This window comes from Oncorhynchus kisutch, linkage group LG21 (assembly GCF_002021735.2).
Source record: "Oncorhynchus kisutch isolate 150728-3 linkage group LG21, Okis_V2, whole genome shotgun sequence".
Lineage (NCBI taxonomy): Eukaryota > Metazoa > Chordata > Actinopteri > Salmoniformes > Salmonidae > Oncorhynchus > Oncorhynchus kisutch.
The window spans coordinates 44,925,341-44,953,199 of record NC_034194.2 but is presented as its reverse complement, the minus strand read 5'-3'; the positions used below and the strand labels follow the sequence as shown (position 1 = coordinate 44,953,199).

The window sequence follows — 27,859 nt, the reverse complement described above, 5'->3', positions numbered from 1 at the left end:
TTTTCCCTCATTTTGTCTGTCACAGTTGAAGTGTACCTATGATGAAAATTACAGTCCTTCACAATTTGATTTGAGATGACTGTACAACCATCCTGAAACACTGTCAGATTCAACAGCAGATCTCTTTGTTTCTTGGGACCGAGAACTAGAATCTCTGAGTCGATGATGGCTCTGAAAGCCATTTGGACTGGGTCTGGGGACTTTTCCATGTGAATAGAAAGTCCGATAGGAATTCAGGGAACTCAATGAGGAACGCTGTATATGGCCCAGGAGGACTGATTTCATGACTAGAAGCTCAAAAGATGAAAACACAGTCATTTATTTTTTGGTAAATTGAAATTTGCTAACGAAAATGTTAGCAACAACTCCTCCTTTGCGAGATGCACGGGGGATATGGTCACTAGTGTAAACAGGAGAAGAGGCTTCATTTAACACAGTAAATTCATCAGGCTTAAGCCATGTTTCAGTCAGGCCAATCACATCAAGATTATGATCAGTGATTAGTTGATTGACTATAACTGCCTTGGAAGTGAGGGATCTAACATTAAGTAGCCCTATTTTGAGATGTGAGGTATCACAATCTCTTTCAATAATGACAGGATGGAGGAGGTCTTTATCCTAGTGAGATTGCTAAAGCGAACACCGCCATGTTTAGTTTTGCCCAACCTGGGTCGAGGCACAGACACGGTCTCAATGGGGAAAGCTGAGCTGACTACACTGACTGTGCTACTAATGGTAGACTCCACTAAGCTGGCAGGCTGGCTAACAGCCTGTTGCCTGGCCTGCACCCGATCTCATTGATCGGGTGCATTGTGTATCATTCTCCACATTTAGCCTCATGTCAGTTTCAGTGAGGACTTTTCACCACAAGAGGGAGTTCCATAACTTCCATTTCACATTTCCACTTGGGCATCTTTTTTCAAAGTTGCCCAATTGCAAAAAAAACTGCGACATTGGCAACACATTGAGCGGAAACTCACGGTCTTGGAACTAAACTGGATACTAATTCCCTCATTGGTTGCTCTGATAAAAGTAAATTTGATCAAATGTCGATTTTTTGCGAATTTACGGTGTAGAGGCAGAGTTTATGATTGACAGAGATCGCTCCTCCTACCTGTGTGACCGTGCTCTCCTCAGTTGAAAAGCTCTGAAGAATTAAAGAGGCGCACTGTAACATGGAAACGCGTTCGCAGACTAGAAGACACATATCTCGAATGGGACATGAGCTTTCATATAACCATTGGTGTTGCTCAATTACAAGCATTGCGACGTTGACATTCGACGTGTGTTTTTATATATGCTATTTGTAATTCAACACAATCCATTACTTGCACGACATTTTCATTATATACGATGTGTCAATTCTATAATTGAATTTTTAAAATTATTATTATTTTTGATTTTATTCATACTCTCTCCAACAATTGGATTTAATTAACCATCATTGAAATATTAATTGGAGACATATTTGTCCACAAGAGGGTGATATAACCACAGAGATTCTTATGTCGGAAAAACTGCAGCCCTGCCCCCTCCTCCCCTTTTTAAAACCAAACTCTAAACAGGAAGCAGTTAGCCAGAAGGTTATCGGCTGAACACAGAAGCGAGAGCAAATAACGTTACATTTCGCCCGTGATAATGGCGTTTGTTTTTTATTTTGGCAACAGTTCAGTGAGGTATATCTCCACTTAAGAAGAAAATACAGTCTTGGAGAATCCCATCAAACTAGCTAACTAATGTAAAATAAAAAATAAAAAAAAATAGCAAGTTGCCCCTGAAGAGCTAACAACGTTAGCCATTTTCTTTGTTAATTGGCTGGCTAGCGAGCTGAAACGTGTACCGGGCTACATGTCAATTTCCTCTTGTTTGCAAGCCTGTGTGTCTAACTAACTATTGATGTAACTAGGTAACAAGCGAACTAACGTTAACGACCAATGAGTTACGAGGTGATTGTGCAGGTCAGGCGTACACAGGTACGTTACTACGCAACGCCGGGTAGCAACTAAACTGACCTAGCTAAGCTAAACTCAACTCCTATTCAATATCTTTAGACTTTTTATTTTTTGTTGTTGAGTTTAATGATGCAGAAACCTGACAACCAACTTATTTTGTAATAATATAAAAGAGCGGTGTGTCTAGACGCCGTGGTAAGTTAGCCAGTGCTATTCTGGTGATGCTAGCTAGCTAGTTCACTTGACTTACTAATTAGCTTAACGTTATTCCCCTTTTATCTTACTTAGAGAATGTCTCTCTGTACCATTCTGATGTTAATTGTGAAACTTGAATGTAATGTTTTGATATTTGCAGTATATCGTTTTTTCTGACCGGGGTCGTATGAACATCCCTGGTCTGTGTGCTGCAAGGAGCAGCTGTTGAGGAGTTCCCGGATAAATCCTCATTATCACGTCCATCTGTGGAGCTAATTGTCTTTATTTTCTACTTGAGACGAGTCTGATAGAAGAACAAGAACATCTACAGACAAACCCGGTATGTTGTGGTACACGAAACAACTTCATAAAACACAGCTGAAGTGGATAGTTAATATACATGGTCAGGTATACAGTACCAGTCAAATGTTTGGACACCTACTCGTTCCAGGGTTTTTATTTTAATAGTGAAGACATCAAAACTATGAAATAACACATATGGAATCATGTAGTAACCCAAAAAAAGTGTTAAACAAATCACAATATATTTTATATTTGAGATTATTCAAAGAAGCCAACCTTTGCCTTGATGACCGCTTTGCACACTCTTGGCATTCTCTCAACCAGCTCCACGAGTTAGTCACCAGGAATGAATTTCAATTAACAGGTGTGCCTGTGGAATTTCTTTCCTTCTCAATGCGTTCCAGCCAATCAGTTGTGTTGTGACAAGGTAGGGGTGGTTTACAGAAGATTGCCCAATTTGGTAAAAGACCAAGTCAATTTTATGGCAAGAACAGCTCAAATAAGAAAAGAGAAACGACAGTCCATCACTACTTTAAGACATGGCCAGTCAATCCTGAAAATGTATTTGGACGTTTCTTCAAGTGCAGTGGCAAAAACCATCAAACGCTGTGATGAAACTGGCTCTCATGAGGACCACCACAGGAAAGGAAGACCCAGACTTACATCTGCTGCAGAAGATAAGTTCATTAGAGTTACCAGCCTCAGAAACTGTAGCCCAAATAAATGCTTCAGAGTTCAAGTAACAGACACATCTCAACATCAACTGTTCAGAGGATACTGCGTGAATCAGGCCTTCATGGTCGAATTGCTGCAAAGAAACCACTACTAAAGGACACCAATAAGAAGACCGAACTTGCTTGGGCCAAGGAACATGAGCAATGGACATTAGACCGGTGGAAATCTGTCCTTTGGTCCAAATTTGAGATTTTTGGTTACGCATGTGTGGTCCCCACCTTGAAGCATGGAGGAGGTGTGATGGTGTGCTTTGCTGTTGACACTGTCAGTGATTTATTTAGAATTCAAGGTACACTTAACCAGCATGGCTACCACAGCATACTGCAGTGATACACCATCCCATCTGGTTTGCACTTAGTGGGAATATTATTTGTTTTTCAACAGGACAATGACCCAAAACGCCTCCAGGCTGTGTACAGCTATTTTAACCAAGAAGGATAGTGATGGAGTGCTGCATCAGATGACCTGGCCTCCACAATCACCCGACCTCAACCCAGTTGAGATGGTTTGGGATGAGTTGACCCGCAGAGTGAAGGAAAAGCAGTCAACAAGTGCTCAGCATATGTGGGAACTCTTTCAAGATGGTTGGAAAAGCATTCCAGGTGAAGCTGGTTGAGAGAATGCCAAGAGTGTGCAAAGCTGTCAAGGCAAAGGGTGGCTACTTTGAAGAATATAGAATATATTTAGATGGAACACTTTTTTGGTTACTACATGATTCCATATCTGTTATTTCATTGTTTTGATGTCTTCACTATTATTCTACAATTTTAGAGAATTGTAAAAAATAAAAACCTGTAATGAGAGGTATGTCCCAACTTTTGACCGAATCTGTACATTTTCTGTATCAATCGAGACTTTGGTCCATATACAGTTGAAGTCGGAAGTTTACATACACTTAGGTTGGAGTCATTAAAACTAGTTTCTCAACCACTCCACAATTTCTTGTTAACAAACTATAGTTTTGGCAAGTCGGTTAGGGCATCTACTTTGTGCATGACACAATTTTTCCAACAATTGTTTACAGACAGATTATTTCACTTATAATTCACTATCACAATTCCAGTGGGTCAGAAGTTTACATACACTGAGTTGACTGTGCCTTTAAACAGCTTGGAAAATTAGGTAATGTCTTTAGAAGCTTCGGATAAGCTAATTGACATAATTTGAGTCAATTGGAGGTGTACCTGTGGATGTATTTCAAGGCCTACCTTCAAACTCAGTGCCTCTGCTTGACATGGGAAAATCAAAAGAAATCAGCCAAAACCTCAGGGGGAAAGAATTGTAGACTTCCACAAGTCTGGTTCATCCTTGGGAGCAATTTCCAAACGTCTGAAGGTACCACGTTCATCTGAACAAACAATAGGACGCAAGTATAAACACCATGGGACCACGCAGCCGTCATACCGCTCAGGAAGGAGACGCGTTCTGTCTCCTAGAGGTGAACTTACTTTGGTGCGAAAAGTGAGAAACAATCCCAGAAGAACAGCGAAGGACCTTTAAAAAAAAATATTATTTAACCTTTATTTAACCAGGTAAGCTAGTTGAGAACAAGTTCTCATTTACAACTGCGACCTGGCCAAGATAAAGCTAAATTAAGCCTTGTGAAGATGCTCGAGGAAACGGGTACAAAAGTATCTATATCCACAGTAAAACAAGTCCTATATCGACAACCTGAAAGGCAGCTCAGCAAGGAAGAAGCCACTGCTCCAAAACCGCCATAAAAAAGCCAGACTACGATTTGCAACTGCACATGGGGACAAGTATTGTACTTTTTGGAGAAATGTCCTCTGGTCTGATGAAACAAAAATAGAACTGTTTGGCCAAAATGACCATCTTTATGTTTGGAGGATAAAGGGGGAGGCTAGCATGCCGAAGAACATCATCCCAACCGTGAAGCACGGGGGTGTTAGCATCATGTTGTGGGGGTGCTTTGCTGCAGGAGGGACTGGTGCACTTCATAAAATAGATAGCATCATGAGGGAGGAAAATTATGTGGATATATTGAAGCAACATCTCAAGACATCAGTCAGGAAGTTAAAGCTTGGTCTCAAATGGGTCTTCCAAATGGACAATGACCCCAAGCATACTTCCAATGTTGTGGCAAAATGGCTTAAGGACAACAAAGTCAAGGTATTAGAGTGGCCATCACAAAGCCCTGACCTCAATCTTATGGAACATTTGTGGGCAGAACTGAAAAAGTGTGTGTGAGCAAGGAGGCCTACAAATATACCAGCTTTGTCTGGAGCAATGGGCTAAAATTCACCCAACTTATTGTGGGAAGCTTTTGGAAGGCTACCTGAAACGTTTGACCCAAGTGAAACAATTTAAAGGCAATGCTACCCAAATACTAATTGAGAGTATGCAAACTTCTGACCCACTGGCAATGTGATGAAAGACATAAAACCTTAAATAAATCATTCTCTACTATTATTGACTTATATATATATATACACTTTTCACATTTCTTAAAATAAAGTGGTGATCCTAACTGACCTAAGACAGGGGATTTTTACTAGGATTAAATGTCAGGAATTGTGAAACTGAGTTTAAATGTGTTTTGGCTAAGTTGTACAGTTGAAGTTGGAAGTTTAAATACATGTATCAAGCCTTTCAGTGTAGAAGTGCTGATCTATGATCAGTTCCCCTCTCCATGTAATCTGATACATTGTGATCTAAAATGTAAAACTGATCTTAGACCAGAACTCCTACTCTGAGATGCTGGGATATCGAATGGCTATTGGTGAAGGTGGTAAATGCTTCCTTCATCTAGCTAGCGGAATGAGCTATCTAATACTAGGGATGTCTGTCTCTGTGATTTCTAGTGTTCGTATCCAGGCGGTTGTCATGCACCTGTAATCCGCTTCCTGTCAGCCAGACAGCCGGGCCCAGCCACCCAGACCCAGCCACAGCGCTCCGGTCCAGTGGGTCCCCATGGAGCCCAGTAATGACGTAGCGTTGGATATCATTATCACCAATGTGGTGGCTGTATTCAGGACACGCTGCCACCTCAACCTGCGCACCATCGCTCTGGAGGGGGTCAACGTAATCTATAAACCTGAATATGGGGTAAGGACAGACGCACAATGGGTGGACTGGCGGCCATTTTGAGTGTACACATAACCTGTATTATTTTACTTAGCTCTTAAGACTACAGGATTCTAATATCCCATAACTCTTTGCAGCAATGGAACCAGCTTTGCTTGTTAGCAACGGCGCTAGCACTTGTCATGAATTTGTTTATTTTCAAACACTCCCGCATGGAATTATTAGTGTCTTAACCTGTATTTTTTTAAACATAGCTTAGGAGGAAAGCAGGAAGTAAAATCAGAAAGTGTACCCCTCAATCTTTTTCTGTAATTTGTCGAATCAACTCAACTGACTTTACAATAAATGCAATCGATTGCATGAGCCACATCAGTTAGCATCATTTGAATGAAAAATTCTACGTTACCATGGAAATTATTGCATCACAATAGCAGCCAGCCATTGTGAGTTTACCAGTCAAATTGCCAGGGTTATAGGTTCCAAGCCTGTTCTATGTCTATGGTGAGGACACCACCTGTGACCTGTAATGTTGTTTCACCTTTCAACTCAGTTGGCCAGAGAATTGGCTTTTCCGGAATTCCTCTCAACGTTTCTAGAGGTTTTTTTTGTGATCTCAAGGGAACCCGGGGCGTTTTACTTTGAGGGAACCCGGTGCGTTTTACTTTGAGGGAACCCGGGGCGTTTTGCTTTGAGGGAACCCGGTGCGTTTTGCTTTGAGGGAACCCGGTGCGTTTTGCTTTGAGGGAACCCGGTGCGTTTTGCTTTGAGGGAACCCGGGGCGTTTTGCTTTGAGGGAACCCGGGGCGTTTTGCTTTGAGGGAACCCGGGGCGTTTTGCTTTGAGGGAACCCGGGGCGTTTTGCTTTGAGGGAACCCGGGGCGTTTGAGGGAACCCGGTGCGTTTGAGGGAACCCGGTGCTTTTGAGGGAACCTGGTGCCCTTATCTTAATTGATCTACATACTGTGTTACACTCTGCTTTAGTTCTATGCACTTCTGTGCAGATGAATTTTGGACCGGGCTGTATACAACTCTCCGTGGTTCTGTTTGCGTAGAGTCCTTTAGGTGGACCGGGCCGTATACAACTCTCCGTGGTTCTGTTTGCGTAGAGTCCTTTAGGTGGACCGGGCCGTATACAACTCTCCGTGGTTCTGTTTGCGTAGAGTCCTTTAGGTGGACCGGGCCGTATACAACTCTCCGTGGTTCTGTTTGCGTAGAGTCCTTTAGGTGGACCGGGCCGTATACAACTCTCCGTGGTTCTGTTTGCGTAGAGTCCTTTAGGTGGACCGGGCCGTATACAACTCTCCGTGGTTCTGTTTGCGTAGAGTCCTTTAGGTGGACCGGGCCGTATACAACTCTCCGTGGTTCTGTTTGCGTAGAGTCCTTTAGGTGGACCGGGCCGTATACAACTCTCCGTGGTTCTGTTTGCGTAGAGTCCTTTAGGTGGACCGGGCCGTATACAACTCTCCGTGGTTCTGTTTGCGTAGAGTCCTTTAGGTGGACCGGGCCGTATACAACTCTCCGTGGTTCTGTTTGCGTAGAGTCCTTTAGGTGGACCGGGCCGTATACAACTCTCCGTGGTTCTGTTTGCGTAGAGTCCTTTAGGTGGACCGGGCCGTATACAACTCTCCGTGGTTCTGTTTGCGTAGAGTCCTTTAGGTGGACCGGGCCGTATACAACTCTCCGTGGTTCTGTTTGCGTAGAGTCCTTTAGGTGGACCGGGCCGTATACAACTCTCCGTGGTTCTGTTTGCGTAGAGTCCTTTAGGTGGACCGGGCCGTATACAACTCTCCGTGGTTCTGTTTGCGTAGAGTCCTTTAGGTGGACCGGGCCGTATACAACTCTCCGTGGTTCTGTTTGCGTAGAGTCCTTTAGGTGGACCGGGCCGTATACAACTCTCCGTGGTTCTGTTTGCGTAGAGTCCTTTAGGTGCTCTGTGACTAGTAACTTTGAGGACAGTGTGTATTGTATAGTCCTATCCTGTGTGTGTGTGTGTGTGTGTGTGTGTGTGTGTGTGTGTGTGTGTGTGTGTGTGTGTGTGTGTGTGTGTGTAACTTCTAGAAAGTCCTGATGAAACTCCGCAAACCCAGGATCACCGCTTCCATCTGGTCTTCAGGGAAAATCATCTGTACCGGCGCTACCAGGTACACACACCTCAACACACACACACACCTCAACACACACACACACCTCAACACACACACACACACCTCAACACACACACCTCAACACACACACACACACCTCAACACACACACACACACCTCAACACACACACACACACCTCAACACACACACACACCTCAACACACACACCTCAACACACACACACACCTCAACACACACACACACCTCAACACACACACACACCTCAACACACACACACACCTCAACACACACACACACCTCAACACACACACACACACCTCAACACACACACCTCAACACACACACCTCAATACACACACCTCTCAACACACAAACCTCAATACACACACACCTCAACACACACACCTCAATACACACACCTCAACACACACACACACATCAATACACACACACATCAATACACACACACACACATCAATACACACACACACACACACACACATCAATACACACACACACACACACATCAATACACACACACACATCAATACACACACACACACATCAATACACACACACACACATCAATACACACACACACACATCAATACACACACACACATCAATACACACACACACACATCAATACACACACACACATCAATACACACACACACACACACACATCAATACACACACATCAATACACACACACACACACATCAATACACACACACACACATCAATACACACACACACACACACATCAATACACACACACACACATCAATACACACACACACACACACACACACACATCAATACACACACACACACACACACACACCAATACACACACACACACACACATCAATACACACACACACACACACACACACACACTCAATACCACACACACACACACACATCAATACACACCACACACACACACATCAATACACACACACACATCAATACACACACACACATCAATACACACACACACACACACATCAATACACACACACCACACACACATCAATACACACACACACACATCAATTACACACACACACACACACACACACATCAATACACACACACACACACACACAACACACACACATCAACACACACACACCACACACATCAATACACACACACCACACACACACATCAATACACACACACACACACACACACACATCAATACACACACACACACATCAATACACACACACACACACACCAATACACACACATCAATACACACACATCAATACACACCACACACACACACACACACATCAATACACACACATCAATACACACACACACACACACACACACATCAATACACACACACACACATCAATACACACACATCAATACACACACACACACATCAATACACACACACACACATCAATACACACACATCAATACACACACATCAACACACACACATCAATACACACACATCAACACACACACATCAATACACACACATCAATACACACACATCAATACACACACATCAATACACACACATCAATACACACACATCAATACACACACACACACATCAATACACACACACACACACACACACACACATCAATACACACACACACACACACACACACATCAATACACACACACACACACACACACACATCAACACACACACACACACACACACATCAACACACACACACACACACATCAACACACACACCACACACACACACATCAACACACACACACACACATCAACACACACACACACACACACACATCAACACACACACACACATCAATACACACACACACACATCAATACACACACATCAATACACACACATCAATACACACACAGATCAATACACACACACACACATCAATACACACACACACACACATCAATACACACACTCAATACACACACACATCAATACACACACACATCAATACACACACACATCAATACACACACACATCAATACACACACACATCAATACACACACACATCAATACACACACACATCAATACACACACACATCAATACACACACACATCAATACACACACACATCAATACACACACACATCAATACACACACACACATCAATACACACACACATCAATACACACACACACACATCAATACACACACACACACATCAATACACACACATCAATACACACACACACATCAATACACACACACACACATCAATACACACACACACATATCAATACACACACACACATATCAATACACACACACACACATCAATACACACACACACACATCAATACACACACACACACATCAATACACACACACACATCAATACCACACACACACACACACATCAATACACACACACACATCAATACACACACACACACACACATCAATACACACACACACACACACACACATCAATACACACACACACACATCAATACACACACACACACACCAATACACACACACACATCAATACACACACACACACACACATCAATACACACACACACATCAATACACACACACACACACCACATCAATACACACACACACACATCAATACACACACACACACATCAATACACACACACACACACATCAATACACACACACACCACACATCAATACACACACACACACACATCAATACACACACACATCAATACACACACACACACACACATCAATACACACACACACACATCAATACACACACACACATCAATACACACACACACACACACATCAATACACACACACACACACACATCAATACACACACACACACACACACACACATCAATACACACACACACACACACACACATCAATACACACACACACACACACACATCAATACACACACACACACACACACATCAATACACACACACACACACACACACACACATCAATACACACACACACACACACACACACACACATCAATACACACACACACACACACACACATCAATACACACACACACACACACCTCAATACACACACATACACACACACCTCAATACACACACACACTGATCTGTGTCTCTGATGTGTCTCTCTGTCTCCCCAGCGAGGATGAGGCTAAGCAGGGAGCCCGGAGGTTAGCCCGCACCCTGCAGAAACTGGGCTTCAAGGTACGAGAACTAACCTGTACATGACCCGTGGGGTTCAATTGGTAGAGCGTGGTACTAACCTGTTCATGACCCGTGTGGCTGTTGGTAGAGCATGGTACTAACCTGTTCATGACCCGTGTGCCTGTTGGTAGAGCGTGGTACTAACCTGTACATGGCCCTTGTGGCTGTTGGTAGAGCGTGGTACTAACCTGTTCCTGACCCGTGTGGTTCAGTTGGTAGAGCGTGGTACTAACCTGTACATGACCCGTGTGCCTGTTGGTAGAGTGTGGAACTAACCTGTTCCTGACCCTTGTGGGGTTGTTGGTAGAGCGTGGTACTAACCTGTACATGACCCGTGTGGTTCAGTTGGTAGAGCGTGGTACTAACCTGTACATGACCCGTGTGCCTGTTGGTAGAGCGTGGTACTAACCTGTACATGACCCGTGTGGGGTTGTTGGTAGAGCGTGGTACTAACCTGTACATGACCCGTGTGGCTGTTGGTAGAGCGTGGTACTAACCTGTTCATGACCCGTGTGGCTGTTGGTAGAGCGTGGTACTAACCTGTTCATGACCCGTGTGGTTCAGTTGGTAGAGCGTGGTACTAACCTGTACATGACCCGTGTGGGGTTGTTGGTAGAGCGTGGTACTAACCTGTACATGACCCGTGGGGTTGTTGGTAGAGCGTGGTACTAACCTGTACATGACCCGTGGGGTTGTTGGTAGAGCGTGGTACTAACCTGTACATGACCCGTGTGGCTGTTGGTAGAGCGTGGTACTAACCTGTTCATGACCCGTGTGCCTGTTGGTAGAGCGTGGTACTAACCTGTTCATGACCCGTGTGGCTGTTGGTAGAGCGTGGTACTAACCTGTTCATGACCCGTGTGGCTGTTGGTAGAGCGTGGTACTAACCTGTTCCTGACCCGTGGGGTTGTTGGTAGAGCGTGGTACTAACCTGTTCATGACCCAGGGGCTTCAGTTGGTAGAGCGTGGTACTAACCTGTACATGACCCGTGGGGTTGTTGGTAGAGCGTGGTACTAACCTGTACATGACCCGTGGGGTTGTTGGTAGAGCGTGGTACTAACCTGTACATGACCCGTGTGGCTGTTGGTAGAGCGTGGTACTAACCTGTTCCTGACCCGTGTGGGGTTGTTGGTAGAGTGTGGTACTAACCTGTTCATGACCCGTGGGGTTGTTGGTAGAGCGTGGTACTAACCTGTTCATGACCCGTGGGGTTGTTGGTAGAGCGTGGTACTAACCTGTTCATGACCCGTGGGGTTGTTGGTAGAGCGTGGTACTAACCTGTTCATGACCCGTGGGGTTGTTGGTAGAGCGTGGTACTAACCTGTTCATGACCCGTGGGGTTGTTGGTAGAGCGTGGTACTAACCTGTTCATGACCCAGGGGGTTCAGTTGGTAGAGCGTGGTACTAACCTGTTCATGACCCAGGGGGTTCAGTTGGTAGAGCGTGGTACTAACCTGTACATGACCCGTGGGGTTCAGTTGGTAGAGCGTGGTACTAACCTGTTCATGACCCTTGTGGCTGTTGGTAGAGCGTGGTACTAACCTGTACATGACCCATGGGGTTCAGTTGGTAGAGCGTGGTACTAACCTGTTCATGACCCGTGGGGTTGTTGGTAGAGCGTGGTACTAACCTGTACATGACCCGTGGGGTTCAGTTGGTAGAGCGTGGTACTAACCTGTTCATGACCCTTGTGGCTGTTGGTAGAGCGTGGTACTAACCTGTACATGACCCATGGGGTTCAGTTGGTAGAGCGTGGTACTAACCTGTTCATGACCCGTGGGGTTGTTGGTAGAGCGTGGTACTAACCTGTTCATGACCCGTGGGGTTGTTGGTAGAGCGTGGTACTAACCTGTTCATGACCCGTGGGGTTGTTGGTAGAGCGTGGTACTAACCTGTTCATGACCCGTGGGGTTGTTGGTAGAGCGTGGTACTAACCTGTTCATGACCCGTGGGGTTGTTGGTAGAGCGTGGTACTAATCATGACCCGTGGGGTTGTTGGTAGAGCGTGGTACTAATCATGACCCGTGGGGTTGTTGGTAGAGCGTGGTACTAATCATGACCCGTGGGGTTGTTGGTAGAGCGTGGTACTAATCATGACCCGTGGTGTTGTTGGTAGAGCGTGGTACTAACCTGTTCATGACCCGTGGGGTTGTTGGTAGAGCGTGGTACTAATCATGACCCGTGGGGTTGTTGGTAGAGCGTGGTACTAATCATGACCCGTGGGGTTGTTGGTAGAGCGTGGTACTAATCATGACCCGTGGGGTTGTTGGTAGAGCGTGGTACTAACCTGTTCATGACCCGTGGGGTTGTTGGTAGAGCGTGGTACTAATCATGACCCGTGGGGTTGTTGGTAGAGCGTGGTACTAACCTGTACATGACCCGTGTGGCTGTTGGTAGAGCGTGGTACTAATCATGACCCGTGGGGTTGTTGGTAGAGCGTGGTACTAATCATGACCCGTGGGGTTGTTGGTAGAGCGTGGTACTAATCATGACCCGTGGGGTTGTTGGTAGAGCGTGGTACTAACCTGTACATGACCCGTGTGGCTGTTGGTAGAGCGTGGTACTAATCATGACCCGTGGGGTTGTTGGTAGAGCGTGGTACTAATCATGACCCGTGGGGTTGTTGGTAGAGCGTGGTACTAACCATGACCCGTGGGTTGTTGGTAGAGCGTGGTACTAATCATGACCCGTGGGGTTGTTGGTAGAGCGTGGTACTAACCTGTTCATGACCCGTGGGGTTGTTGGTAGAGCGTGGTACTAACCTGTTCATGACCCGTGGGGTTGTTGGTAGAGCGTGGTACTAATCATGACCCGTGGGGTTGTTGGTAGAGCGTGGTACTAATCATGACCCGTGGGGTTGTTGGTAGAGCGTGGTACTAACCTGTTCCTGACCCGTGGGGCTGTTGGTAGAGCGTGGTACTAATCATGACCCGTGGGGTTGTTGGTAGAGCGTGGTACTAATCATGACCCGTGGGGCTGTTGGTAGAGCGTGGTACTAACCTGTTCCTGACCCGTGGGGCTGTTGGTAGAGCGTGGTACTAATCATGACCCGTGGGGTTGTTGGTAGAGCGTGGTACTAATCATGACCCGTGGGGCTGTTGGTAGAGCGTGGTACTAACCTGTTCCTGACCCGTGGGGCTGTTGGTAGAGTGTGGTACTAATCATGACCCGTGGGGTTGTTGGTAGAGCGTGGTTGTGGGTTTAATTCCCACGGGGGACTGTTACGGGGCCAGAAATACCATGTGCTAAATGACTCCAATGTAAATCACAAAACATCATTAAAATGATCGAATCGAGGAATCGATTCCTTACGAAAGTGTTGATTCCTTAAGAATCAATTGTAAATCGAGCCCTAACTATAGCCCACCACAAACTATCGTGTGTGTGTGTGTAGGTGAGGTTCTCAGAGTTCAAGGTGGTGAATGTCCTGGCAGTGTGCTCCATGCCGTTCGCCATCCGACTCATCGACTTCACCAAGAACAACCGGCCCATCGCCAGGTAAAACAGACTACGTCGTCACCCCAGCAATGGATCACACACACACACTGTCACTGCAACAACCATTGCCAAACGTTTCCACAGATCTCCACTCTCAGCACAGCAGTGTGTGACTGTGTAGATGAGGCCTTTCTATAGTAAAGGGTGTCCCAGCCAGAACAACCCATAGGGCAGGAGTCCAGCTCCTGTTACTGTAGTGAGACAGCTTGAAGTACCAGGACACCCCCTGGACAGGACACTAGTCCTTCTCCTGTTTCTGTAGTGAGACCGCTTGAAGTACCAGGACACCCCCTGGACAGGACCCTCGTTAAGAATCAATGCTATATCTTTAATTGAAATGCTCTTTGATTTTGGTACAATCTGACATTCACTGCTGTTCAAGGTTTTAGGGAAACTGGCCCATAGATTTTAAATTCTCAATGGGAATAGATGACGTGTCCATGTCCTTACCGTGTCCTTACCGTGTCCTTACCGTGTCCTTACCATGTCCTTACCGTGTCCTTACCAAACATTTTCACAGACGAAAAGTTCAGATGAGTTGAACTTTTGACGGGTCGACGGATGCCCCCCCCCCCCCCTCCCCCCCGTGGATCAATTTCCAAAATATAAAATTGATAAATTAAACATTGGGCAGGGGCGGTGTTGTTAACTCAGTCAGGGCCCAACTTAAGAGAGAAACTGCTGATGCACAAACACATTTAGCTATTGCACCTTTTGAATTCTACTAATTGTTATGTCAAATCACTGACAGTCACTCAATTAGCCCCTGTGCCCACATAAACGTGGGTACTGACAGTCACTCAATTAGCCCCTGTGCCCACATAGACGTGGGTACTGACTCACTCAATTAGCCCCTGTGCCCACATAGACGTGGGTACTGACTCACTCAATTAGCCCCTGTGCCCACATAAACGTGGGTACTGACTCACTCAATTAGCCCCTGTGCCCACATAGACGTGGGTACTGACTCACTCAATTAGCCCCTGTGCCCACATAGACGTGGGTACTGACTCACTCAATTAGCCCCTGTGCCCACATAGACGTGGGTACTGACAGTCACTCAATTAGCCCCTGTGCCCACATAGACGTGGGTACTGACTCACTCAATTAGCCCCTGTGCCCACATAGACGTGGGTACTGACTCACTCAATTAGCCCCTGTGCCCACATAAACGTGGGTACTGACTCACTCAATTAGCCCCTGTGCCCACATAGACGTGGGTACTGACAGTCACTCAATTAGCCCCTGTGCCCACATAGACGTGGGTACTGACTCACTCAATTAGCCCCTGTGCCCACATAGACGTGGGTACTGACTCACTCAATTAGCCCCTGTGCCCACATAAACGTGGGTACTGACTCACTCAATTAGCCCCTGTGCCCACATAAACGTGGGTACTGACAGTCACTCAATTAGCCCCTGTGCCCACATAGACGTGGGTACTGACTCACTCAATTAGCCCCTGTGCCCACATAGACGTGGGTACTGACTCACTCAATTAGCCCCTGTGCCCACATAAACGTGGGTACTGACTCACTCAATTAGCCCCTGTGCCCACATAAACTGGATGGAAATGTGGGTACTGACAGTCACTCAGCTAATATTGTTTCAGATTGGTAAGTTGGTCTAGCCAGCTATCTAAACTTGTAGTAATCATGGTGGATTTACTGACCTAGGGGCCACCATTCATTTTGTTAGTCACGCTCACTCAGATATCCTATTCAAAACGGCAAACATTTCTCTCCACCCAATGACAAAATCAATAGAATTGCAGGAAATGACTTGTAAAATGTCAAATTGATCTCCGCGCCATGGCAAAATTAGAATTGCACGAAATGCCTTTTATAAATGTCCTACATCTCCTCTCAGACCCCTTCCCTACCTTCAGGCTCTGCTCAAATCCCTCCATCCCGAGCACTCTCTCTGCCACCGCTGGTCTCTTGACCCTCCCGCCCCTACAGGAGGGATGTTCCCACTGGTCTCTTGACCCTCCCACCCCTACAGGAGGGAAGTTCCCGCTCGTCTCCGTCCTGGCAACCCGATGATGGAAGCAGCTTCCCCCTGAAGCTAGGACAGCAGAGTCCCTTCCCGTCTTCTAAAAACCTGCCCTCTTCAAATAGTATCTTAAATAGTCCAACAGCAACCACGCCAAACCCCCCCCCTTACTAGCTCTGATCTTGCTATAAAAAATTAAAAAAAGATTTACTACGAATGTGTGATGTAGTTGTCCCACCTGGCTTATCTTAAGATAAGAGCTTCTGCTAAATGACTAAAATGTCAAATGTCATGGCAAAATGTGTAGACTTGCAGGACATTCATTTTAAAAAATAAAATAAAAAATTGTTCCAGGGTCCTTAGCTCAGTGATGAGCTTTATTGTTGAACCGCTGAGCTGTCGTCAACGAACAGCATTCTCACATAGGTGTTCGTTTTGTCCAGGTGGGAAAGGGCAGTGTGGAGTGAAATAGAGACCGCATCATCTGTGTATCTGTTATGGCGGTATGCAAATTGGAGTGGGTCAAGGGTCTCTGGGATAATGGTGTTGATGTGAGCCATTTACTAGCTTTTCAAAGCACTTCATGGCTACAGACGTGAGTGCTACGGGGCTGTAGTCATGTAGGCAGGTTACCTTAGTGTTCTTGGGCAAAGGTACTATGGTGGTCTGCTTGAAACATGTTGGTATTACAGACTCAATCAGGGACAGGTTGAAAATGTCGTTGAAGACACCTGCCAGTTGGTCAGCACATGCCCGGAACACACGTCCTGGTAATCCGTCTGGCCCTGCGGCCTTGTGAATGTTGACCTGTTTAAAGGTCTAACTCACATCGGCTCACCCACACGCTACTCTATAATGACAAAGGTCTAACTCACATCGGCTCACCCACACGCTACTCTATAATGACAAAGGTCTAACTCACATCGGCTCACCCACACGCTACTCTATAATGACAAAGGTCTAACTCACATCGGCTCACCCACACGCTACTCTATAATGACAAAGGTCTAACTCACATCGGCTCACCCACACGCTACTCTATAATGACAAAGGTCTAACTCACATCGGCTCACCCACACGCTACTCTATAATGACAAAGGTCTAACTCACATCGGCTCACCCACACGCTACTCTATAATGACAAAGGTCTAACTCACATCGGCTCACCCACACGCTACTCTATAATGACAAAGGTCTAACTCACATCGGCTCACCCACACGCTACTCTATAATGACAAAGGTCTAACTCACATCGGCTCACCCACACGCTACTCTATAATGACAAAGGTCTAACTCACATCGGCTCACCCACACGCTACTCTATAATGACAAAGGTCTAACTCACATCGGCTCACCCACACGCTACTCTATAATGACAAAGGTCTAACTCACATCGGCTCACCCACACGCTACTCTATAATGACAAAGGTCTAACTCACATCGGCTCACCCACACGCTACTCTATAATGACAAAGGTCTAACTCACATCGGCTCACCCACACGCTACTCTATAATGACAAAGGTCTAACTCACATCGGCTCACCCACACGCTACTCTATAATGACAAAGGTCTAACTCACATCGGCTCACCCACACGCTACTCTATAATGACAAAGGTCTAACTCACATCGGCTCACCCACACGCTACTCTATAATGACAAAGGTCTAACTCACATCGGCTCACCCACACGCTACTCTATAATGACAAAGGTCTAACTCACATCGGCTCACCCACACGCTACTCTATAATGACAAAGGTCTAACTCACATCGGCTCACCCACACGCTACTCTATAATGACAAAGGTCTAACTCACATCGGCTCACCCACACGCTACTCTATAATGACAAAGGTCTAACTCACATCGGCTCACCCACACGCTACTCTATAATGACAAAGGTCTAACTCACATCGGCTCACCCACACGCTACTCTATAATGACAAAGGTCTAACTCACATCGGCTCACCCACACGCTACTCTATAATGACAAAGGTCTAACTCACATCGGCTCACCCACACGCTACTCTATAATGACAAAGGTCTAACTCACATCGGCTCACCCACACGCTACTCTATAATGACAAAGGTCTAACTCACATCGGCTCACCCACACGCTACTCTATAATGACAAAGGTCTAACTCACATCGGCTCACCCACACGCTACTCTATAATGACAAAGGTCTAACTCACATCGGCTCACCCACACGCTACTCTATAATGACAAAGGTCTAACTCACATCGGCTCACCCACACGCTACTCTATAATGACAAAGGTCTAACTCACATCGGCTCACCCACACGCTACTCTATAATGACAAAGGTCTAACTCACATCGGCTCACCCACACGCTACTCTATAATGACAAAGGTCTAACTCACATCGGCTCACCCACACGCTACTCTATAATGACAAAGGTCTAACTCACATCGGCTCACCCACACGCTACTCTATAATGACAAAGGTCTAACTCACATCGGCTCACCCACACGCTACTCTATAATGACAAAGGTCTAACTCACATCGGCTCACCCACACGCTACTCTATAATGACAAAGGTCTAACTCACATCGGCTCACCCACACGCTACTCTATAATGACAAAGGTCTAACTCACATCGGCTCACCCACACGCTACTCTATAATGACAAAGGTCTAACTCACATCGGCTCACCCACACGCTACTCTATAATGACAAAGGTCTAACTCACATCGGCTCACCCACACGCTACTCTATAATGACAAAGGTCTAACTCACATCGGCTCACCCACACGCTACTCTATAATGACAAAGGTCTAACTCACATCGGCTCACCCACACGCTACTCTATAATGACAAAGGTCTAACTCACATCGGCTCACCCACACGCTACTCTATAATGACAAAGGTCTAACTCACATCGGCTCACCCACACGCTACTCTATAATGACAAAGGTCTAACTCACATCGGCTCACCCACACGCTACTCTATAATGACAAAGGTCTAACTCACATCGGCTCACCCACACGCTACTCTATAATGACAAAGGTCTAACTCACATCGGCTCACCCACACGCTACTCTATAATGACAAAGGTCTAACTCACATCGGCTCACCCACACGCTACTCTATAATGACAAAGGTCTAACTCACATCGGCTCACCCACACTATCCTAACTCTATATGACAAAGGTCTAACTCACATCGGCTCACCCACACGCTACTCTATAATGACAAGGTCTAACCACATCGGCTCACCCACACGCTACTCTATAATGAACAAAGGCTAACTCACATCGGCTCACCCACACGCTACTCTATATGACAAAGTGAAAACGGTTTTTTAAAAATTTTTGCTAATTTAGTGAACATTTATTTACATAAGTATTCATACCCCTGAGTCAATACATGTTAGAATCACCTTTTGATTCTTTCTGGTTAGAATCACCTTTTTGATTCTTTCTGGTTAGAATCACCTTTTTGATTCTTTCTGGTTAGAATCACCTTTTTGATTCTTTCTGGTTAGAATCACCTTTTTGATTCTTTCTGGTTAGAATCACCTTTTTGATTCTTTCTGGTTAGAATCACCTTTTTGATTCTTTCTGGTTAGAATCACCTTTTTGATTCTTTCTGGTTAGAATCACCTTTTTGATTCTTTCTGGTTAGAATCACCTTTTTGATTCTTTCTGGGTAAGTCTCTTAAGAACTTTGCACACCTGGATTGTACAATATTTCCACATTACTTTTAATAAAATTCTTCAAGCTCTGTCAAGTTGGTTGTTGACAGTCATTGTTTAAGTCTTGCCATAAGATTTTCAAGCCTCCGAAACATTCAACTCCATATTTGGCCTTTTGTTTTAGGTTATTGTCCTGTTGAAAAGTGAATTTGTCCCCCAGTGATTATTTTTATCCTAAAAAAACTCAAAAGTCCTTGCCGATGACAAGCATACCCATAACATGATGCAGCAACCACCATACTTGAAGTATGAAGTGGTACTCTGTGTTGGATTTGCTCCAAACGGTAACTCTTTGTATTCAGGACATGAAGTTAATTTCTTTGCCATATTTTTTTGCAGTGTTACTTTAGTGTCTTGTTGCAAACAGGATGCACGTTTTGGAATATATTTGATTCTGTACAGGCTTCCTTTTATCACTCTGTCTTTTAGTTTAGTATTGTGGAGTTAACTACAATGTTGTTGATCCATCCTCAGTTTCTCCTTTCACAGCCATTAAACTCAAACTGTTTTAAAGTCAGTCCCCATAATGGTGAAATCCTTGAGCGGTTTCCTTCCTCTCTGGCAACTAATAACTTCACGACGCTCAGAGATGTATTCAAATTCAGCTTTTTTAACATTTATTTTTTACCCACCTACCAATAGGTTCCCTTCTTTGCGAGACATTGGAAAACCTCCCTGGTCTTTGTGGTTGAATCTGTGTTGTGAAATTCATTGCTCGACTGAGGGACCTGACAGATAATTGTTTGTGTGGTGGTACAGAGATGAGGTAGTCATTCACAAATTATGTTACACTTATTATTGCACACAGAGTGAGTCCATACAACTTATTTTTACTCCTGAACTTGTTTAGGCTTGTCATAACAAAAGGGTTGAGTACTTATTGACTCATTTCAGCTGTTCATTTTTTAAATTAATTTGTAAAAAAATGTCTAAACAAATTCCACTTTTGACATTATGTGGTTGTGTGTAGATCAGTGACACAATCTCAATTTAATCTGTTTTTAAATTCAAGCTGTAACGCAACAAAATGTGGAAACAGTCAAGGGGTGTGAATACTTTCTGAAAGGGTGGGTGTGTGTGTGTGTGTGTGTGTGTGTGTGTGTGTGTGTGTGTGTGTGTGTGTGTAGCTATGAGCCAGAGCTCCACCCCGCTGCCACCTACAGGATCAAAACCCTCAAGGCCACCGTCCAGGTCTTCTCTACCGGCAGCCTTACCATCACAGGTACACACACACACACACACTGTCCAGGTCTTCTCTACCGGCAGCCTTACCATCACAGGTACACACACACACACCGTCCAGCGACAGCCTTACCATCACAGGTACACACACACACACCGTCCAGCGACAGCCTTACCATCACAGGTACACACACACACACACACCGTCCAGCGACAGCCTTACCTTCACGGGTACACACACACACCGTACACAGTCAAACTTTTACGTCTTGTCACTTTTGTGGAAACTTGAAACCCGTGTCCAACCACACCCAACGCATTTCATATGACTAACTTTGTCTGTCTGTGTCTCGTCTGTCTGTCTCTCTCAGGACCAAATGTGCAGGCTGTAGCCACGGCTGTAGAGCACATCTACCCCATGCTATTAGAGTGTCAGAAACCCCTCCGCAAATAACACACACGGAAAAACAAGAACGGAATGGAGAGAGAAAGACAGAGGCTAAAAAGCACCTCATCCATTGGATGCATTGTATTATCCTCAACTTGTCTGCCCCGGCAACAGTCTGGGCCTTTGTCCTGATTGGCTGGATTTGTCCAGGAAGTCAGAAAGGCAGCTTCCGTCCTCCTACTGTCCAATGACCTGTTGTCTTGGTGACAGCTACGCCCTCTGAACTTTGACCCTGGATGACCTCTACAGTATGACCTCTAACCTTTCACCTTTAGCAGCCAGCCAGCCAATGATGGCTGCTCCAGTGACTGATTCACACTCATGGTTGACTCTCCAAGCCAACCATGATTCCTTATTATTTTAGATTTGATGATGTCACGGGCTGTGTTCCAAATGGCAGCCTATTCCCTATATAGTGTACTACTTTCATGGGTCCTGGTCTAAGGTAGTGCACTATGTAGGGAATATGGCCCTGGTCTAAAGTAGTGTACTATATAGGGAATAGGCTTTCATTAATGCATGGGCAGACAGACCAGTCTTCAACATGACCTGTCCCACAGAACATGACAGACCAGTCTTCAACATGACCTGTCCCACAGAACACAAGGGTTTTAACAGAACATGATGTAACAGACAGACCAGTCTTCAACATGACCTGTCCCACAGAATGAGGGTTTTAACAGAACATGACGTAACAGATATTTCCATAAGAAGCTTTGACAGTCCCATTTGACCGTGATGTTGAACAGAGCCTTGTTTTTAGACCCTGTAGTCATCTGCTCTATTCAAATCACTGGGATTACAAAATTCCTGTAACTTTCCACAAATTCCCAGGTTCTCCGAAAATCTCGGTCGGACGATTCCAGATGACCTGTTTCTTCTATCCTTTCCTGGGAAAACTTCCTACAGTGATTTCTTGAAAACCTGTGAATTCTGGGAGAGTTGCCGGTGTTACGCAACCCGACATGTCCCCCTTTAACCACAGATCAGATGTTTCCATCCACCTTGGTAGTCTTTTACTTGAGATGCGTCTTCTGGAAGATTCCGTCCGTGAGTTGTTCAGGCTGGGGCTTTGAATACTTGACAGACAGGTGGTGGTTGTTGATCTGTGGAGAGAAACACCTGCTGGAATGGGAAATGCTTGTCCTATTCCTGTCCTGATTGTTGTATGGTTGGACTTTTTTTGTATTTTATAAATAAAATAAAATGTTTAAAAAAAGGGGAAAAAGGAACGTAACAATAAAATAAATAATCAGAGGAATTGATTGTTGTAAATGTCTCGCTGTCTCTCTCACTGTCTCTCTCTCTCACACACCCCCCCCCCCCCCCCCAATAAAATGCAAGGGCCTGCGCTAACTGTATGTGTGGGTATTGATGTGGGTAAGCAGACACACGGCCCCTTATGTTCAGATTGTTTTTATGCCCCCCCCCCCCCCATCAAAGTTGCCCATCCTTGCCCTACACCAAGTTGTTACCCGGTGGTGTGGTGGCGTTATCTGGAGCTATGAACAATCTGCATATTGCAATGCTTATACGGTGAAGTATGAATCATGTCAAGGACGAAAAGTAGACAAAAGCAACACCTTAAACACACACAAGGAATAATCAAACCCTGCTTCGACAAGGAACAAACCAACTAAGCGCAAACACACAATATTGTCCATGGCTATATTATTAGCGCAGAATTTGTCAGAGGCGCAGCATCGCATGACTTCCGGGAATGCTTGCAAACAGATCAAGCACGCTGGGTTTTGGGGTTAGTGAAGTCTATAGAGTACCACAGTATGAGTCATAAAACCTAGCGGTCAAACATAAATTGTTCCAATCATTTTTTCCCCCAGTAAATAGATATGGAATAAATGGAAGTCACCGTGTATGAGAGAGATTTACAGTTGTAGGCTTACCCTGGTGTGAAGTTTTGACAAGAAGCGCAATCCTTTTTAAGTGTTTCTAAAATTAATTGTGGAAAAACGATTGGAACCATTTCCCTGTTTTACCGGTAAAATGACACCTCCACTGTGGAGCTCTATGAGAAGAGAAACTATCTTCCTTAGTTGTTATATTTCCCGAAATGTAAAGGCACAACCTAGATTCGAGACAATTTGAACATGTTATAAGCCAACCACGTCAAAGTGACAAACTTGACTCATTTTCATTTTCGTTAAAAACAACTCTTTTTTTTTGACGGCCTGCTCATGCGCATAATCGCCTGAGACGACAGCTAGACCCGATGACCTTTTTTCTGCGAAGGAGTTTATCTACCCAACCGCGCCATGACGTACCTGTGAAGCTAGCCACAATAAGGATGAGTCATAATCGTGGAATTTGCGGTTTGCCTTCAAAATAAAAGTTTTTTAAACGGTTACAAATAGTGGAATCATGCCATATTTGGATTATATAATGCTAAACAAGGTCGGAATGTTGTTCTATATATATATATATTTTAAACAAAAGACAATAATTTGTTAATTTGACACAACAAAAAAATCTGAAATCGCACTGTGGCTGTGTTAGACTAAATAATTGCATTGGGGGCATATTTATTTGCACTGTATGGCCTATGGCTGTTGCACCAATGAAATCCGCCTACTCAGTGACACTCCAAAGAGCACACCCACTCAGGACGTGACCGCGAATTATGGGCTACGAGGTTGGCTGAATGTACCTACTGTTGGTGCAGAAAACCGGCAAGAATACGATTACTGCACCATTTGTATCAGTTCGCTCTGTGTCACTCTCACTGACAAATTCAGTCCCACACTGAGAGAGACCTGTGCATTCTCCTTACCAGAGTTGTTCGGCTGTGATACACCTCGTTTTATTACTGAGTGACAACTGTAACAGCAGGCTAGTGGTGTTATCGCCACACCAGTGCCAGAATGTTAACTCATGGTAGAATAACACCAACAGGTTTCCCAGAATGTTAACTCATGGTAGAATAACACCAACAGGTTTCCCAGAATGTTAACTCATGGTAGAATAACACCAACAGGTTTCCCAGAATGATAACTCATGGTAGAATAACACCAACAGGTTTCCCAGAATGATAACTCATGGTAGAATAACACCAACAGGTTTCCCAGAATGATAACTCATGGTAGAATAACACCAACAGGTTTCCCAGAATGTTAACTCATGGTAGAATAACACCAACAGGTTTCCCAGAATGTTAACTCATGGTAGAATAACACCAACAGGTTTCCCAGAATGTTAACTCATGGTAGAATAACACCAACAGGTTTCCCAGAATGATAACTCATGGTAGAATAACACCAACAGGTTTCCCAGAATGATAACTCATGGTAGAATAACACCATCAGGTTTCCCAGAATGTTAACTCATGGTAGAATAACACCAACAGGTTTCCCAGAATGATAACTCATGGTAGAATAACACCAACAGGTTTCCCAGAATGATAACTCATGGTAGAATAACACCAACAGGTTTCCCAGAATGATAACTCATGGTAGAATAACACCAACATGTTTCCCAGAATGATAACTCATGGTAGAATAACACCAACAGGTTTCCCAGAATGATAACTCATGGTAGAATAACACCAACAGGTTTCCCAGAATGATAACTCATGGTAGAATAACACCAACAGGTTTCCCAGAATGTTAACTCATGGTAGAATAACACCAACAGGTTTCCCAGAATGTTAACTCATGGTAGAATAACACCAACAGGTTTCCCAGAATGTTAACTCATGGTAGAATAACACCAACAGGTTTCCCAGAATGATAACTCATGGTAGAATAACACCATCAGGTTTCCCAGAATGTTAACTCATGGTAGGATAACACCAACAGGTTTCCCAGAATGATAACTCATGGTAGAATAACACCAACAGGTTTCCCAGAATGTTAACTCATGGTAGAATAACACCAACAGGTTTCCCAGAATGATAACTCATGGTAGAATAACACCATCAGGTTTCCCAGAATGATAACTCATGGTAGAATAACACCAACAGGTTTCCCAGAATGATAACTCATGGTAGAATAACACCAACAGGTTTCCCAGAATGTTAACTCATGGTAGAATAACAACCAACAGGTTTCCCAGAATGTTAACTCATGGTAGAATAACACCAACAGGTTTCCCAGAATGTTAACTCATGGTAGAATAACACCAACAGGTTTCCCAGAATGATAACTCATGGTAGAATAACACCAACAGGTTTCCCAGAATGTTAACTCATGGTAGAATAACACCAACAGGTTTCCCAGAATGATAACTCATGGTAGAATAACACCAACAGGTTTCCCAGAATGATAACTCATGGTAGAATAACAACCAACAGGTTTCCCAGAATGATAACTCATGGTAGAATAACAACCAACAGGTTTCCCAGAATGATAACTCATGGTAGAATAACACCAACAGAAGGTGGGCTGTTACAGAAGGTGGGCTGTTACAGAAGGTGGGCTGTTACAGAAGGTGGGCTGTTACAGAAGGTGAGCTGTTACAGAAGGTGGGCTGTTACAGAAGGTGGGCTGTTACAGAAGGTGGGCTGTTACAGAAGGTGAGCTGTTACAGAAGGTGTGCTGTTACAGAAGGTGAGCTGTTACAGAAGGTGTGCTGTTACAGAAGGTGGGCTGTTACAGAAGGTGGGCTGTTACAGAAGGTGGGCTGTTGCAGAAGGTGGGCTGTTACAGAAGGTGGGCTGTTACAGAAAGTGGGCTGTTACAGAAGGTGGGCTGTTACAGAAGGTAGGCTGTTACAGAAGGTGGGCTGTTACAGAAGGTAGGCTGTTACAGAAGGTGTGCTGTTACAGAAGGTGGGCTGTTACAGAAGGTGGGCTGTTACAGAAGGTAGGCTGTTACAGAAGGTAGGCTGTTACAGAAGGTGGGCTGTTACAGAAGGTGTGCTGTTACAGAAGGTGGGCTGTTACAGAAGGTAGGCTGTTACAGAAGGTAGGCTGTTACAGAAGGTGGGCTGTTACAGAAGGTGGGCTGTTACAGAAGGTAGGCTGTTACAGAAGGTGGGCTGTTACAGAAGGTGGGCTGTTACAGAAGGTGGGCTGTTACAGAAGGTGTGCTGTTACAGAAGGTGGGCTGTTACAGAAGGTGGGCTGTTACAGAAGGTGTGCTGTTACAGAAGGTGGGCTGTTACAGCAGGTCTATCAAGTAACAGGTTTTTTTTTTTTGCATAGCTGATGTTAAAACATAACATCGGAAGAATTTTCATTCCAAAACGCTAAATATATGTGTATTTATACAGGGGGGGGGGGGGGGGGAAATGATTTAATTTGGTTATATTCCACTGACAATCTCTCAGTGGTGTAAAGTACTTAAGTAAAAATACTTTTGTTATTTTTTAATTTTTTACTTTACTTAACAAAAGCAAGTCAGTTCAGAACAAATTCTTATTTACGATGACAGCCTGGCAAAAGGCCTCCTGCAGAGACAGGGGGTTGGGATTTAAAATAAAAACTATTCAAAAATATAAATAAATATAAATATAGGACAAAACACAACAACTTTTTTGAAGCATCTGTA

General features: G+C 44.6%; 1 protein-coding gene across 1 annotated transcript; it reads left to right on the top strand.

Annotated features, from left to right (window-relative positions):
* Positions 1-1,562: 1,562 nt before the first annotated feature.
* On the top strand, positions 1,563-23,616 carry tbpl1 (TBP-like 1). Its single transcript, XM_031800371.1, has 8 exons — positions 1,563-1,973; positions 2,308-2,487; positions 6,008-6,251; positions 8,289-8,371; positions 11,453-11,516; positions 14,912-15,015; positions 21,853-21,947; positions 22,279-23,616. Exons 3-8 carry the CDS (start codon positions 6,117-6,119, stop codon positions 22,359-22,361), a joined length of 564 nt encoding a protein of 187 aa, XP_031656231.1. The 5' UTR covers positions 1,563-1,973; positions 2,308-2,487; positions 6,008-6,116; the 3' UTR covers positions 22,362-23,616.
* The last annotated feature ends 4,243 nt before the right edge of the window (positions 23,617-27,859 follow it).